The sequence below is a fragment of the Phoxinus phoxinus genome (assembly GCF_949152265.1).
Source record: "Phoxinus phoxinus genome assembly, chromosome: 3".
NCBI lineage: Eukaryota > Metazoa > Chordata > Actinopteri > Cypriniformes > Leuciscidae > Phoxinus > Phoxinus phoxinus.
In genome coordinates this window covers 14,083,250-14,100,916 of record NC_136878.1, presented here as the reverse complement: position 1 = coordinate 14,100,916, position 17,667 = coordinate 14,083,250, and the positions used below count along the sequence as shown (strand labels likewise).

The following is a 17,667-nucleotide window of genomic DNA, read 5'->3' as shown; positions in this document are numbered from 1 at the left end:
GATAGGTATAGTTATCACACACAGTTGAAAAACACTTACCTGTGTGAGGTGGAGGTGTAGACCAAATAAATAAGTCTGTGAGGAAACACAATAACAGATCATGAATTATAAAGTGAAGCAGATCATATATTTTCTCAACTGAATTATACGATTTAATACACAGATACACATAATACTGTCACAGTAGTTTGATTAGGTTTTGCAGTGATCTATACTGTAGTAAACATAAATTATTGTGTACAAAAGTTTATAAGGGTTGAATATGTCCCTATAAATGCAGAGTGGACCAACAGAAAGACTGTGGGTTGAATTTTCAGGAGCTACTGTTGTGTCATCATTACTTATTTCAATGTAACTCTAATCAACTAATGGATAAACCCAAAGTGATAAAATAAAATAAATAGTGAGGATATAACTGATAAGCTAGAAATGTAATAAGTGACTTTTACAATAATTACTTCACATTCTCTCTTTCACTTCCATATAATTTCAAGATTGCTGTGATTAGAAGAAACTGTTTCAGCACCTGTTGCAATAGGCTCAGGGCCATACCGGAACAATTTTTTTTTTTTTTACACCATAAAACATATCCGGTTACTATCGTAACCTCCCTGAGATGCGGGAACGAGACATTGCGTAGCTACGCTGTGGGAACTCCTCCCTTCTCCTCTTTTGTTGAAATCTTATAGGCTAACGCCAGCTTGGAACAGCTGGCCAATTGTCGCGAAGTATGCAAATACTGACAGGCTCGCGGGCAATATGAAATACATGAGCGCGACAATTGCATCAGAATCACGACTGAACGCTGCATCGAACAGCGAACACGGTGGCTAAAGCAATGTCTCGTTCCCGCCTCTCAGGGAACCGAGGTTATGATAGTAACCGGAGACGTTCCTTTTGAGAGCGGTAACTCTACATAGGATCCTTACTTCCTGCTCAGCTACTGTTCGGACGCTCTTGCTTACTGCTCTGCGCTTTGCTCTATCGCTTTTATATTTTATCTTCTTTTATCAACTAATTTCAACTTCAGCAAATCAGCACAGTGCTCAAACGCTTGGATTACAACAAAAAAGCTGAATTATTTTACTCGACCAGCCTCCCACTGAAAGTTTACATTCCGGGGAAGAGAAAACACAACTGCATAAGGATAAGAGAAAATGCCTCTTCTGGAATCTACTTGCTGCAGCAATTGCCACAGACTTTTACAAAGGATTGCAGTTCTTGAAACAAAGTTATTTGCGGGACCACCAAACCAGACGGAACACACAACAGAGCTCCGTCATGGACGCCCTCAGCATACAGCCGGTGAGTTTCATGAATCTAGTGCTCCTCAACAGGCCATACTGAGTGTAGAGAAACAAGCCGATCGACTTACAAATCGATGGCACTATCAGGGAGCGAGACCCAAAGGCACTCGAGACATCAGATTGTCACGAGTATCACATATTGCCGCAGTAGCATCCTCTACCCCAGACACGGCTCTGACAAGGATTGCAAACACTGGTCTCCTACCACCGCCTATACATCTTGAGAACAGATTTGAAGTATTAATGAATGAAAAATGAGGAATCCCCAAACGTGATGAATATGATCGAACACAGACTGAATAAGCCAGTAGCTAACACTGATGCTAACTTGCGCTCAAGGTCGAGCAGACAGCGGCACTCAGCTCAGAGCCTAGCCGAGCACACGACTCTGATAGTGGGTGATTCAATTATCCGAAACACTAGTAGCAGGGATACAACTACGTGCTGCCTTCCGCAAGCAACAATTTCTGATGTAAACAGGGAACTTGAGAACATTCTGATGAAACATAAGACTGCAAATCGACTCATCATTCATGTGGGGAAAAATGATATTCATAAAGAGCAGTCAGAACTCCTCAAGAAGAATTTCAATGAACTTTTTGAAACACTGAAAAGACTGAAAGTACAAACATTCATCAGTGGACCACTCCCAGCAAGAGGAACAAACAGGTTTTCACGGTTGCTTGGGCTTAATACATGGCTCCAAAAAACCTGCAATATAAAAGGAGTGAACTTCATTGACAACTTCAATCTTTTCTGGAGTCAGAGGCAACTGTTCCAACAGGACGGCCTCCACCCAAACAAACTTGGTTCAAGAGTGCTAAAGGACAATATCTACTTCTCCCTCAATCATCCTTCTGCAGTGTGTGCCAATCCACTCAACCTGAATGGCACGCACACACCTGGATACAGTATAAATGACCACAGGACTTCACTCCAGCACCTGAATGGGCATGCGGTTGACGCGTCACACAAGGACAATGATAACACCACTCAGCCACAACAACTTCTGCTCATGGCTGAGCCCTGCCCACAGAGCTCACCACAGACAGACTGTGACATACTAGAACTGCTCCAAGACTCAGCACCCAAGGACGACTTCCTGGAAAACAGCCAGGGAAACCAGGACAGCATATTACAGCCTCCGATAACACCAGAGCAACAGCCCCTCTCACCAGACACGCTATCTCTATCTCCACCATCTCCACTTCTGGGCTTCTCAGAGAAAATGGAAAAACTGGTGTACGCTGGAACCAAACTATCCCACTCTTTTGCAAGCCCCCAGATATCAACCAAAAAACAGCAGGCCCTAAAACCACCAAAGCCTGCAGGCTCCGCTCGCCCTCCCCCTCCTCCTGCAAGAGCTCTTCGGCTTCTACCACGACGACAGGGCTCACACCCTCCTCCTTCTGCTCAAGGTGAACTAAAAACAACTGATACCAGCTCTCATTGATATGTGCCGGGTCCCCGCTATGATAACAGTAACTTTCTCAAATGTTTACAGAACAAGCGGGAACCCTGTGTGCCTGTATCTTTCTCTATTGCTGTTCGATTACATGATAGAAAGTCTAAGGCCTTCAAAAGCCATACAGCAAAACCATCTAATCTGGTGCCTATTACACGCCAAACTAAGACTGCTGTGTGTACAAAAAGTAAGACTGTCAAGTTAGCACTTTTAAACATCTGCTCACTTAAAAATAAATCACTTCTAGTCAATGACTTAATAACCACATACAACCTGGATTTTATGTTTCTAAATGAAACTTGGCTAGAAGACAACTGCAGTGCAACTGTCCTCAATGAAACATCCCCTGATAACTATACTTTTATGAGTGTCTGCAGAGCGGGTAGGAGAGGTGGGGGAGTAGCTGCTCTTTTTAAAGATGTCTATCAATGTAAGCAAATATCATTTGGTAATTACCCGTCTTTTGAATATCTGGGTATTGTGTTAAAAGGTGCTCCACGCATTTTACTTATAATTGTTTACAGGCCTCCAAAATACTCTTCAGCCTTTTCTGAGGACTTTACAGAACTGCTATCAACCATTTCCTCAGAGTTTGACTGTTTTGCTATTTCTGGAGATTTTAACATTCACATGGACAATGCAGAAAACAATATGGCAAAAGAAATCAAAACTGTTTTAAAAACTTTTGATCTGACTTAGCATGTACATGGACCGACACACAATCGTGGACACACTCTAGATTTACTTATCAGTAAGGGTCTAAACATTTCATCGATTGTTATTAAGGATGTAGCACTGTCTGATCATTTCTGTATTTTCTTTGATATATTGATCTCTCCTGCCATTGAAGCTAGATCTGTGTCTGTCAAGAAGAGATGCTTAAATGAGAACACTAGTGTACTATTTATGAAGGCTATATCTTCAACACCAAGCATATCTGCTGACTCTGTTGATTTTCTCCTTGATTCTTTTAACTCAAAAGTTACAAGTGTAATTGATGATATTGCTCCAGTGAAAGTCAGGATGAGTGGTAGACAAAAGGCACCTTGGAGAAACTCAACAGCAGTGCAAAATATGAAAAGACAATGCAGAAAAGCAGAGCGCATGTGGCGGAAGACAAAACTTGTAGTCCACTATAACATCTACAAAGACACCATCCATGCTTTCAATATGGAACTAGGCAAAGCTAGACAGACTTTCTTCTCAAATATTATAAACAGCAACTTAAACAACACACGCACTCTTTTTGCTACTGTTGAGAGATTAACAAACCCCCCGAGCCAGATTCCCAGTGAAATGCTCTCAGACAGCAAGTGCAGTGAGTTCGCTTCTTTCTTCTCTGAGAAAATCAATAATATCAGAAAGGTGATCAGCACATCCTTGAGTTGCACTGGGGTCAGACAGATCAGACCACAACCTGAGAAAGTAGTTACTATGTCTCATTTCAAAGAAATTGATGGCAAAATTTTAGAAGAAACCGTACAGCACCTTAAAACATCGACCTGCGCCCTTGACGCTCTTCCCACATCTTTCTTCAAAAGTGTGTTAAACAGCTTAGAAGCAGATCTACTAGAAGTGGTAAATGCCTCACTACTCTCTGGAAGTTTTCCAAACTCCCTGAAAACTGCAGTTGTCAAACCCCTCCTGAAAAAGAGTAATATGGATAAGACTATATTAAGCAATTATAGACCGATCTCAAATCTTCCTTTCATTGGCAAGATCATTGAAAAAGTTGTTTTCAATCAGCTGAACAAATTCTTAAGCTCGAATGGATACTTTGACAATTTTCAATCTGGTTTCCGATCGCATCACAGCACAGAGACAGCGCTCATAAAGATAATAAACGATATTCGCTTAAATACTGATACAGGCAAAATATCAGTGCTGGTGCTACTCGACCTCAGTGCTGCATTTGACACTGTCGATCACAACATACTTCTTGACAGGCTGGAAAACTGGATGGGGCTTTCTGGGATAGTCCTAAAATGGTTCAGGTCATACTTAGAAGCGAGAGGTTATTATGTGAGTATAGGAGACCATAAGTCTGAGTGGACATCCATGACATGCGGAGTCCCTCAAGGCTCAATTCTTGCGCCACTCCTATTCAACCTGTACATGCTTCCAATGAGCCAAATAATGAGAAAGAACCAAATCTCTTACCACAGCTATGCAGACGACACACAGATCTACATAGCGCTATCGCCTAATGATTACAGCCCCATTGACTCCCTGTTCCAATGCATTGATGAAGTAAACAGTTGGATGTGCCAAAACTTTCTTCAGTTAAACAAAGACAAAACTGAAGTCATTGCGTTTGGAAACAAAGATGAAGTTCTCAAGGTGAACGCATACCTTCACTCTAGAGGTCAAACAACTAAAAATCAAGTCAGGAATCTTGGTGTGTCTCTAGAGTCAGACCTTAGCTTCAGTAGTCATGTCAAAGCAATAACTAAATCAGCATATTATCATCTGAAAAATATTGCAAGAATTAGATGCTTTGTTTCCAGTCAGGACTTAGAAAAACTTGTGCATGCTTTCATCACCAGCAGGGTGGATTATTGTAATGGACTCCTTACTGGCCTTCCCAAAAAGACCATAAGACAGTTGCAGCTCGTACAGAACGCTGCTGCCAGGATCCTGAGCAGAACCAGAAAATTTGAACACATCACACCAGTCCTCAGGTCTTTACACTGGCTTCCAGTCACATTTAGGATTGATTTTAAAGTATTATTACTGGTATATAAATCATTTAATGGTCTAGGACCTAAATACATTGCAGATATGCTCACTGAATATAAACCCAACAGATCACTCAGATCATTAGGATCTGGATTAGGATTAGGATCACATCAACTAGAAATACCAAGGGTTCACTCAAAGCAAGGAGAGTCCGCTTTTAGCCATTATGCCAGCCGCAGCTGGAACCAGCTTCCAGAAGAGATCAGGGGTGCTCCTACAGTAGCCACATTCAAATCCAGACTCAAAACACTTCTGTTTAGCTTTGCATTTACTGAATGAGCATTGTGCCACTGTTCGTAGAACATTATTTGAATGACGATATTAAAGTTTTAGTCTGAGAAAGAGCTAAGAATGTGAATGCAGGGCTGAGGAAAGTGAAAAGAATGTGCAAGTAAATGAAAGAGAAAAGAAAGTTGATACAGGGAAGTCGTAAGAAGATTGAAAGAGAAAAGGAAGTTGATAGATGGTAAGTCGTAAGAAGATTGAAAGAGAATAGAAAGTTGTTAGATGGTAAGTCGTAAGAAGATTGAAAGAGAAAAGGAAGTTGATAGATGGTAAGTCGTAAGAAGATTGAAAGAGAATAGAAAGTTGATAGATGGTAAGTCGTAAGAAGATTGAAAGAGAAAAGGAAGTTGATAGATGGTAAGTCGTAAGAAGATTGAAAGAGAAAAGAAAAATGATACATGTAAGTCGTAAGAAGATCCTTTTAAAAGAAAGATCTATAATAGCTACCGGTTGATATAAAATACGTCCGACTGTTTGCACTGTATTTTTTATTTTATTTATTTTTTCCAAACTGTGATTCAGGAAGATTTTATTAATTTTTAGGGCTGTCTGATTGGAAGAGATTTTACTACGGAGAGTATAGAGGTTCGCTGTTTGTTTAAAACAGCAAAAGTGAAACGTGCTCTATGGGGGCCCCATTTGGGCTATACTGGTGTAAGACACCACCCCAGTAGAGGACGTCCCTGGATTAGGTCCAGTGGCACCGCAAGCCTGCTCAATCACTTCCATCTCAGATAGGGGTGCTTATTAATTATCAGGGCTGTCTGATTGGAAGAGATTTTGAAGGGGAACGGGAGAGCTTCACTCCGACGAGGCGAGTGAAGATTATCTATACTACGGAGAGTATAGAGGTTCGCTGTTTGTTTAAAACAGCAAAAGTGAAACGTGCTCTGTGGGGCCCATTGGGCAATACTGGTGTAAGACACCACCCCAGCAGAGGACGTCCCTGGATTGTAGGTCCAGTGGCACTGCAAACCTGCTCAATCACTTCCATCTCAGACACGGTTTTAATTATTCTTATTTCTTTTGATTATTTTAATTTCTTCTATGTAAAGCACTTTGAATTACCACTGTTTAGCTTTGCATTTACTGAATGAGCACTGTGCCACTGTTCGTCCGACTGTTTGCACTGTATTTTATTTTCTAAACTGTTTTAATTATTCTTATTTCTTTTATTATCTATGTAATTATTTTAATTTATTCTATGTAAAGCACTTTGAATTACCACTGTGTATGAAATGTGCTATATACTTGCCTTGCCTTGCCTTGCCTACATTGCATAGCTACGCTGCGCTGTAACGACTGAGACAAATCAGACACAAGTATTTGTTATAGTTAACAAATAATATTTAAAACTTACTCTGTCCCATCCCCCAACAAGGGCAAGAAGGTTTTAGTTACCATGGCTACGATCAGATAAAATTGTTGTATTGCTGTTAAAAATGTGGTCAGGGCCCCTGCCATTAGAACCTACAGACATTAAAACAGACTTTCCGGCATTCATTTATCGGCGAACTGATCTATAAATGAGCATGCATCCCAGAACATTTTGTGAATGATTTACTGTCTTGTGTAATGTCTTTTAATACTATTATTTTTTGTTGATGCTGTGTATTTTACAATAGAATCAATGGTCACCTATACCATGTTTGATCTCTATAAATTGGTACTTTGAAGATCGAAATGATCGTGTATATGCTATGTTGATAGCTGTGCAACATATTAGTATTACAATAATCTTAGTTTCTTCATCAGCAACCAATCCAGCTGCAAATGCAAAGGAGCACGCTTAAAACAAAGAGTCATAAATCTTACCAACAGAGGTATCTCCGACTTGGAAATTCCCCCTTTTTTATCGGTTGAGCCAACCCCGAAAGGTGTGACCTTTGTCAAGCTTTAAAAGGCCTGCCCACAATCCCTTCCTTCTCTTGGCTTTCTCTCATATATTCGGGTTGCTGTCCTGCAGGGCTGTAGGACTCCCTCACCAGGCCCCAGGCCCCAGGGCAGCAGGCCTTGACTCACAACCAGCCATGTGCTCATTCAGGAGAGAGAGGACTCTCTCAACCACAACAGAATCAAGGACAACCTCAGGAGTTTGGCACAACGCCTTCATTCAATGCAGAAGAAGTCCATCGCAACTCCCACCATTTGCTCTGCGTGTCCTCTCTGGCCCAGGGCCGGCAGGCCACAATCTGCACTCCAGCCACGAGAACAGAGTCGAACTAACCATGCAAGTTCAAAATATCTTCTTCATCCAACAGAGAAGAAAACGATTGCAAATTCAATGTTTTACACTCTCTGAGCCATCAACATCCTTTTCCAAGAACTTCAAGAATTGTTTCCACTGCAAAAGCCATACAAGTATCAATTTAATGAGGTGCTCTGAAAATGATAAGCTGGTGGTTCTTTTCATAGTTAAATGGATCTTTTCCATAGTTTCATTTCCTGCTTCCAGTTCCATTCTGCCACTTTAACCATCTACCCATGTATGTGTAATTGTTTGTAAGTTAGGTACTTAGTTTGTGACTTAGTTAATACAAATTGTACACAATATGTATTTGGTTCTGATTCTCTGCTTGCATACAAAGTTTACTTTACGATTTAGATTTTGACTACAGGCTCTTAGTACTGTACAGTAGAAAGACATTTCCCTTCCCCGGAAATTAATATTTCTTAGAGTTAATAAGCAATTAACGCTGAGTGTTATCCGGGGCCGGGTCGCAGGGGCAGCAGTCTAAGCAGAGATTAGACTGCCCTCTCCCTCTCCCTAGCCACTTCCTTTAGCTCTTCGGGGGGGACACCGAGGCATTCCCAGGCCAGCCGGGAGACATAGTCTCTCCAGCACCGGAACACCTTCTCGGGAACTTCACTGTTTTCTGATTTGCTCACCGACTTCCAAATGATTCGTTCAACGACTCATTTTTCCAAAGCACTCTTTTGCGCGACGCTAATCTGCGATTGGTCAGATGACCCAGCAGTGTTTACAGAGATAATACTTATTGTTTAACACGGAGTACAATGATGCTTTTATCAATTAAATCGTGTTATAATAATGATTATAGTCCACTGCTTTGTAGTTTGTTGTAAAAAACTAAAAATAAGATAAAGAATTTAATGTTATGTTAGCGAGCATAGCCCAGAGTTCATATTGTGAAAGCACAATCAGTCTTTATTTGCATTAGCCCGATGCATAAACATAACGTTTTTACAAAAAAAATTAAAATGCAGTTACGTTACTACGAGGTATTATTCTATTCTTTAAGACAACTCCGAAAACAACGACAAACACTTCACATATCTCAATACAATTCCCATTGAAGACCTAGAAGCTAAACGGTGCTTACACAACAAACAAAATAATAATTAAGCATGCTACATAAAACATAAAAGCAACAATTATTAATAACACTTACAGGTTGTGATACGGAGGAGGAAGCTGCATGCAAATAGCTACACTTAGAAATGAACCTTCCTTCAATATCAGCCGGCTCGCGAATCCAAGTTTGATTGCATTTAAAAAGCAATCGTCTTCAAAATGGCGCGAACAAAGCACAAGGCTCGGACTACTTCTGTGGTATTGTTATATGAATTGTAGCCACTTAGTCTTCAAATGCTCCTCCTTGGACAGATGAAAAAAGTTGGCTTTTGAGTCGCACTTCAGAACACAGCGTCTCGTCGCCATGATATTTTCCCTGGCCTTGGCGCGCAATAAGTGGGCGTATCGTATTCAAATAACTTGACAAGTTGACGTCATCTAGTCAGAGAAAAAGCTTCGGTCTTCTAACGATTCATAAAAATGACTCAGAGTCGACTCTTACTTTTGAAAGACAATAACTTTATATACGGTGCATATAACTTTCATATTTCAAACTTTGCAGGATGTTTTTGTTCACTTAAATCTATGTTACACACTACATGAAAGGTAAATTTCAAAATTCCATAATATGTGCCCTTTAAAACTTACCCCATTGAAGTCAATGGGGGTGGGGTTGGGGGACGAGGGGGTTATTGCTGCACTCCCTGCTCTAATCCATTCTAGGCTGCGTGGATGCACAGGGAGTTCTCGCCCAGAACGGAACCATACTGCCAATCCAAACTGTATGCTAATTGTCAATCATATTTGACGATAGTGGTCCTGACAGAAATCAAGCATAGCGTCAAGGGGGACCAGAACTGGGCCCTCAAATTATGGAATCATTTTTAAAAAATAATTAAAAAATAGGCCTATTTGTGGGAAAAAAAATCACATTTCAGTTACATAAAAGCTTGAAATAGTGGTAAAAAAAAGAAGAGAAAAAGCACGGACTTATTAATTACGAAACTTTGCTGTGGTTGAACAGGTGTTCCCCTGAAACTCAAACATTAAATTTCAAAACAAAGTTTGATAAAATAAAAATGATTCATTTTATAAAACTGTTTTGCGCATGTGCTCCTGTGCACACTATTTCAGTCACAACACCGCAATCAGAGGAGGACTGCTAAAACTGCGCACGCACTTTCTCTAGGTTGTTGGGTCCCCATCTAAGATTATCTTGTCCCGAGCCCAGGCAAGACTGTCAGCTGGCCTGTATATAATCCTCCTGGTTACATGTCAAGCAGTGGTAAAGTTACCAAGTTTTGAAAAATTACTCAAGTGCTTCTAGACTCTTAATTAAGAGTAAACATTAATACTGAGGTATTATCACATCAATTCACAAACCAAATAGAAAGTCAAACCAACAAATAGTGATAAAGAGTATTTACCCACTCAGTACCATCCCAAAGACTACAAGAGTCATGAAAACAAGTTTCTGATGGTGTAGCATTATTCCTGGATAACTTGTGTCCACAATGACATGAAGTAGACTAAACTGGAGGTTACGCTAGAGGAATAAACCAAGAGAGATTTAGAGCAAGGAAGGAGGAGTGTGTTGCCATGGTGATTTCAGAATCAAATAGACACCAGGGTTGGGCCCTGGATAAGAGCACAGGTAAATAATGCTCAAAAGGCAAAGACTGAACAGACGGAACTTAAAGGTGCTCTAAGCGATGTCATGCATTTTTTAGGCCAAACATTTTTTTTGTCACATACAGCAAATATCTCCTCACTATCCGCTAGCTGTCTGTCTCCTGAACACACTCTAAAAAAACACGATCTCTGTAGACACCCCTGGCTCCACAAACAGCAGCAAAAACAAACTGGACTAACCCGCACCACAACATAACGAACAGTGTTCCAGCCAATAACCGACAAGAATGATGTGGGGTGGGGTTTGGGGGGTTAGTGCGCGGATTAGAAGGAGGGAGGGTCTAGCCAGCCTCCGTTTTGTTTGACAATAGTTTGAACGTTAACAAGAAGTGACCTTTAAACCTTTAAAAGCAAACACAGATGGCAATAATTAACGAAACACAGGTGATACGGATAACGATGATTGACTAAACACGTGATACAGCTGAACTGATAATGACAGTGAAGATGACACGTGACACGTGATGACAGGCAAGTTCAAATGAAAACAAACCAAAAAGACACCATGGTGGGGCCCTGTATAAGAGCACAGGTAAATAATGCTCAATAGCAAACACTCTCTGACAATCTCAAAGCCATTAGTCGATGATAATATTAAAATAATCCCCAAAGTCTTCACATCAGGGACAGGACTATTAAAACTCTATTTTTCTATTTGACCATATATATACTGTGAAATAAATATTCATTATGGATTTTTAACTCATCAAAATTAAAACGTGTAGATGTAGTAAACAGGGCCTGAAGTTAACTTTTTTGTCCACCTGCCACAGTGACAGTGAAAACCAGCCATTTTTTTTTCGTGTGCCTCCTCTTACGAAAAAGAAGTAGGCTATACTTCAAGTTAATATTATGAAGTACACAAGTAATGTTCAAGTATATTTTTAAGTATACATTATGCAGTAAGTATACTAATGTCAATATGTACTAGTAATAAAATTGTAAGTGTACTATTTTAATACTGCTTGGGACTAAAAGTATATATAAAAGAATACATGTTTAAGTGTAGTAAACTTTAAGTGCACAACTAGTTCATAATTACATTTCTTATTTGTACTGCAAGTGAAGTTATGGGTATACAATAAGTTTACTATTTTAATACTTGCAGCAAATGTTTAGTTTATGAAATTACACTATGAAGTATACTCTCAGTAAACTACTAGTTCTGTAGTTGTATACTACATGTTTTCTTTAAGTGAACTTAACATCATACTTGTAGTTTAATAATTATATATTCTACTAGTTTAGTAGTGTAAGTTCCGGCCCAACTTCCGGTTTCCGGCCAGCCAGTGAAGGACGCACCACGCACGTGTTATCGTCTTTTTAGCGTCGCAAAATATTTTGGGTTAAACAAGACACATTCACATATGCAATCATCTCGTTTTAATATGACTCCATGAATTAACACTCTGGGCACTAAGCCCTTTTTGGTCCGTTTTCTCTATTTTTACATTTGGGCTTATAAAACATATGTAATGGAGATGGAACACCATGTGTTTGGTATCTATGGATTCAGAAGACCCTAAGCTAACATAAGCATGCCTTTAATGTGTTTATAAAGGAAGTATGAGTGAAAAATTTACAATAATCGAGAGAATTTCAAAAACGAAAATGAGATTTTTGTCATGTATTACTGAAAATCTTAATGACAAACACAAGAGTGCCACAAGGATGTGTTTTATCACCGTTGTTATTTATTCTGCATACAAATGATTGTGTCAGCCATCATTCCAAATGTTCATTGATTAAATGAACTGTTTGAACTGAATGAATTGTCTGGCATCACAAATGTTACTAACCAGCCCTCAATTTGGCACTGAGGATACTGGAGGATCCATTGCACCCACTTTGCACAGAATTTTCCCTCCTCCCCTCTGGATGTAGATTTAGAATGCCCCGAATAAAAACTAAACGACATATTACATCATTTGTGCCGAGGAGCATTCAATTATTAAATAGATAATTTTTTGGCACATAGATATATTTTTAAATGTGTATTATTGAATATATATCTATTTATTGATTCCTTTAAGCTGTTAAACATTTTAGATGCGTATTATTGAATATATATCTATTGATTCCTTAAGTTGTTGAATTGATAATTCTATGTCACTATTTGCTGTGTTATTGTTTTTTTATTTTTTATTCTATGTTTGTTGTGTTTATGTTTAGTGTGGCTCCCATGAGTGTAAAACAAATCCCCCTCGGGGCAATAAAGGTTTTCATTCATTTCAAATGTTTATGACACTTACAATTCATTTGGCTGAAGCAGCAGTACAAGGACAGGAATGTACAAGAGCACCTTAAAACACTGAGCTTAACTCTTTGTAAACAAAAACAGATCAAGTATGTCCCTTCCCCCTTTAAAACATCAATTCCTTCTCTTCCCTGCCTGTGCCTTTTTTCTCCACAGCTTATTGGGTATTTATCTGCATGCAACCCAGTCTCACGGCAGTTCGTGATATGGTCACGTAATTTAATCTATTGATTCGTGGCACTGGCACGTTTATTTCGTTATTTTCGTAATTCCATCACGTTTTTTAAAACTAATGTATTTCAATGGGAAGCATCTTTCGTGATCAAAGCACGATTCTATCTGCCTATCGGGCTGCAGTAGAGAAGCTGTTTAATCAACATTTATTCACGAGATCTTATCATGGTTTATGTATTTATTTTAATTATATTATTTCGTTCTTATTGCCAGGGAAGCTGGATTGCTTTGCTGTTTATTGATATTTTAAAAAAATATTTTATTAGTAGGAAATCGCGCTGAAGCAGTCTCATTCCGAACACCTCGCGATATTTGGCATCAGTTCACGTGTGCCAGATGTTGGTAAGTATTCGTAAATACGCTGTCCTAATAATGTTTGATATAATGTATTTTCTGTGTGTCGAAATTAATCAGATTAGCTCAAGTTCAGTCACTGCATTATATCTGTCATCTCAACGGAGGCTTTGCGTTTCATTGCTTTCTATGAAAATGGTTTCTATGGTGATTAAACACTGTCTGTCACGTGATGTGCTATACAGTAGGCCTAGAGTAGACCTTCAATCAGTTAATCATATTCATATCAGGTTTTTAAGTTGTACAATTAGTTCCAAAGTTGTATGTGTAGTAGAAGCACAGTAAAAACAACACCATGCTTTTACCACAGTAACATTAGTTTTACTGTGATAAGTGTAGTAAAAAGACAGTAATCACACAACTTACCATGCTTTTACCACACTATTGGTAGTTTTAATGTGGTACTTATTGTAAATGCACAGTAACCACAACACTAACCATGCTTTTACCTCAGTAACCTTAGTTTTACTGTGATGGGTAGTAAAGGACAGCAATCACAAAACATACCATGCTTTTACCTCAGTATTGGTAGTTTTAAAGTGATAATTGTTGTAAATTATGCATATTAACCACAACACCTACCATGCTTTTAATGCTTAATAATGTAACATCCAATATTTGTAAGGAAAATCAGTACTTTTTCCTTTAAATAATCCTATATATTATACATAATGATATTTTATTTTCTCTGTTTTCAGCTGAAAAGACCAAAAGGGCCTTTCGGACTCAGTCAGCCCATTATTGTTTGAGGACAAGTAAACGGAGGAGACGGACCGCTGCAAAGACAAATATTTGCAATGGTACGTATGTGTTGGTTTTAACCCTAAATCAAACATTTTATCAAGCATTTGTTGTTTCTTAAACCTGTTCTTACAAAACCCATAGCCCAATCAGTATGAACAGTCTCAAAGTCTTAATAATTCACAAGATTTAACAAGTTATCAAATTCGTACGATACTAGTACATATTTGTATACTCGTACATAATCCTGCAGCTTTTACTCCTAGTGCTCATTGGCTACTGCCTCAATTCCTCTACATATTTATCGCGATATTTGTAAATCAGTTGCGCCCCTTCTTGAAAAGTAGTCTGATGTCCCACACACTGTCAGAAAGTTTATATTAATTGCATTGTGTATTCATTAAAATTATTACAAATTAGTCCCTGTCTGTTGTGTTCATGTTCCAATGTCCAATGATACATGATGTCTCTCCACACCTCATAACCTACCTCTGTTTGCAAGAGTGGAAAAGCTAATCTGACTTGTCACATGACATCAGATACGCGATTATTTTGTCGTAATCAGATCAGTTACACTGCTGATAACTGTCCCGTTTGCATATAAATCATGTTATTTTTAAACGAGTTCATATGATTATTGCTTGCTATTAAAGACATACTTTTATTCATAGAAATGCCCACATATCAGTGAACGTATAACATAAAAATGCTTTTAACATTTAATTATGCTACACTCTTTACAGAAATATATCCTACAGTTGTATAACTGACTGCTTGCATGTAATGTAATAAAATTACCTTCCTTTCTGTATTGCAGGATTACTTTGTCCTTTTTTTTAAGATCTCTACAACATCAAACTCAACAGCTCTTTTAAGAGCCAACCCTCACAAGAGCTACTAGTGAGTCGCAGCGGATCTTGCCGTGATCAGCCCTTCCCAGGTAAAGTTTCTAGAATATTTCAATCAGTATTTACTCATCAAATGCTCTCTCCTGAATCGTAAGGTAAATTATAACTGTCTTATGTTTCAAGAACAATAGTAATTGCACGAGTAAGTAGATACTTTCTTGTTTTACAGCAGAGAAGGAAGACCAGTCCTTATATCAACACAAGCTAATCGAATAAGTCCTTTGTTTCGGGTGAGGAAGGAACATCTGGTGCCCAAAGAAGACAGAAAGGTGCGCAAATCCATTGGTATGTCTTGTATTGAAACAATGCTGTAATATGTAGTACATAATTTGATGTTGACAATTTTACATTGTACAGGTTATCACTGACCAAGTGAAGCTCTTGAAACTAGTGACAGAAGAGTATGTTGTCTTGAAAAAAATCAAGCATCACTTGCAAAGGCAAAAGAGACCATGCCTTTCTTAAAGATATTTTAAAATAGGTTGCTGTTGATATGGGTAAAACATTTTTTGTTCAGTACTTAGCTTATATAATGTGCTGAAATATTATATATATATATGTATAAAATAAATCAATGTGTATATTATTTAATGTACTGACTGCTGCTCTGTAAATTTAAATCAGGAACGGGCAACTCTGGCCCTTTTGCGTTCTCCTTTTTAAGGTTGAGAGTTTACCTCCAACCCTAATTGAGCACATATGAAAGTCTTCAGCTTTACTTATAGACAATAGGCAGGAGGGTTTGAGGTTGGAGCTAAATCTGCAGGACAGTGGACGTTAAGGGCCAGAGTAGCCCATCACTGCTTAATATATCGCAGAAAATAGGCCCCGTTTACACGAAGTGAAGACACAGATATTTCCCTGCGGTTTGGCCTCTCATTTACACGAAAACCCAGTTTTTATCACAGAAAACGATTATTTCTAAAAACTCCGGCCAAAGTGGAGATTTTGGAAAACTTTGTTTGCACGTTTGCATGTAAACTGAGAAAAACTGAGTTTTAGGTAGCGACGTCACAATATGAGACTATTTTCGGGATTCTGATTGGCTAACGTGGGCTTGAGCTTCTCGTTACACTGCCACCTACAGGTTTGGCATGCTCTGGACGGCATATACACGGGTTCGTGTGCACGATGTTATTTTTGAAAACGAAGAGTGGTGAAATGTCCGTTTATGAAAATAGCCATCCACGTGTAAACGTAGCCATAAGCTGACCTAACTGTCCATTAAACAACTTAATTTGTATTGTTTGTGTTTTTTGCTTTACTTTCAGACCAGGACTGGAGAACGCCTGACAATGGGATGTTGAGACTTCTTCCTCTGGTTGAGAAAAAGCTACACCACATCAGTGATCACATCTTCTGTTCTTCTGTTGTACTGTAGGGTACACCTGAACAAACTGTTTAGACGAGGAAGAAGAACATGAACATGATCGAGACATGTACAGGGAAGAGCAAGAAACCAGTTTAGTGATAATGAATCATTATTTTCCAACACAATATCAAATCTGTTTTCTGTATAGGTGACTGAATGTGATTCTCTGGCACTCATTTTGTGGCTCAGCAGCTGTGAATGGATTAATATGATGTTAATGTATTTTTGAAGACACATTTTTATTTATCTTGAATCTCATTGTCTTTATGCTACTTTATCAACTTTATGCTGTGTCCTCCAATAAAGTGTTGTGTAATAAAGTATGGTGAATATTGTTTATTGAAAGTGGTGTTTGGTACAGTAAATAAAAACAATATTTGAGAAATTTTAATTTCTTATTTATTTAGTTTAGTTCATAATTTAAAAACAACTACATATAATTAATTACCATGATTCTTTTTCTTAGGACATACACATTTAGATCTGGTTAATGATATTTGGGACAACAATGCAACAAAAGTTGCACATACTTGCATGTATAAGCTGCAACTGCAATGTTTGCAGTGAAATAAAGGGAAGCTATGTGAATAACAAGAGGCTGCAGTGGCTATCTTGCAATAAACACTTCAAGCATAATTGAAGATGATCCATGTTGATAATTCTAGTACATCTACTAGCCTACTGCATTTAAAATGAAAGCATAGACGTTACTGATGTCGGGCATATAAGCAGCAACCAGAGGGGGTGAAAAGGAAATGTAGGCACTGTTTTGTTTTGTTTGTTTTACTGAATGGTGCATTATCCCTGTGTAATAGTGTGTGTAGATTGTACTGCACTTCCACCCCCAAGGGCCCAGCGGCCCCCAGAAGAGCAAAAAACTGCACATTTCAAATGGCTGTAACTCACAGTCCGGTTAGTGTATCAAAGAGAAAATCGGCAGGACAACTGCTTATGCTATGTTTACTAAATAATGTTGGGCCCAGTTTTCTGACATATA

At 38.7% G+C, this 17,667-nt stretch overlaps 1 protein-coding gene and 1 long non-coding RNA gene across 7 annotated transcripts in view; one reads left to right on the top strand and one right to left on the bottom strand.

The window, feature by feature from the left end:
- Positions 1 to 10,982, bottom strand: part of LOC306995917 (globoside alpha-1,3-N-acetylgalactosaminyltransferase 1-like) — a 47,654-nt gene extending 36,672 nt beyond the window's left edge. The window contains exons 1-3 of one of the 5 annotated variants that reach the window (XM_079607895.1): positions 10,868 to 10,982; positions 10,540 to 10,658; positions 40 to 75 (exon numbers count right to left, since the gene is read on the bottom strand). In XM_079607895.1, coding sequence (XP_079464021.1) covers positions 40 to 75; positions 10,540 to 10,601 — 98 coding nt within the window. In that variant the 5' untranslated portion in view covers positions 10,602 to 10,658; positions 10,868 to 10,982. Of the gene's footprint in view, positions 1 to 39; positions 76 to 9,209; positions 9,331 to 10,539; positions 10,721 to 10,867 lie in introns of those variants that run through there. The other 4 variants (XM_079607897.1, XM_079607894.1, XM_079607898.1 and 1 more) reach the window with 4 other exon arrangements.
- Positions 10,983 to 13,293: 2,311 nt separating this feature from the next.
- LOC306995905 lies at positions 13,294 to 17,010 on the top strand. Of its 2 annotated transcripts, XR_013796944.1 has the most exons (5): positions 13,294 to 13,637; positions 14,348 to 14,449; positions 15,208 to 15,330; positions 15,468 to 15,583; positions 16,570 to 17,010. It is a non-coding gene; the product is annotated as an uncharacterized lncRNA (long non-coding RNA). The 2 variants fall into 2 exon arrangements; XR_013796945.1 differs by lacking the exon at positions 13,294 to 13,637 and having other exon boundaries at positions 13,653 to 14,449.
- Positions 17,011 to 17,667: the final 657 nt, after the last annotated feature.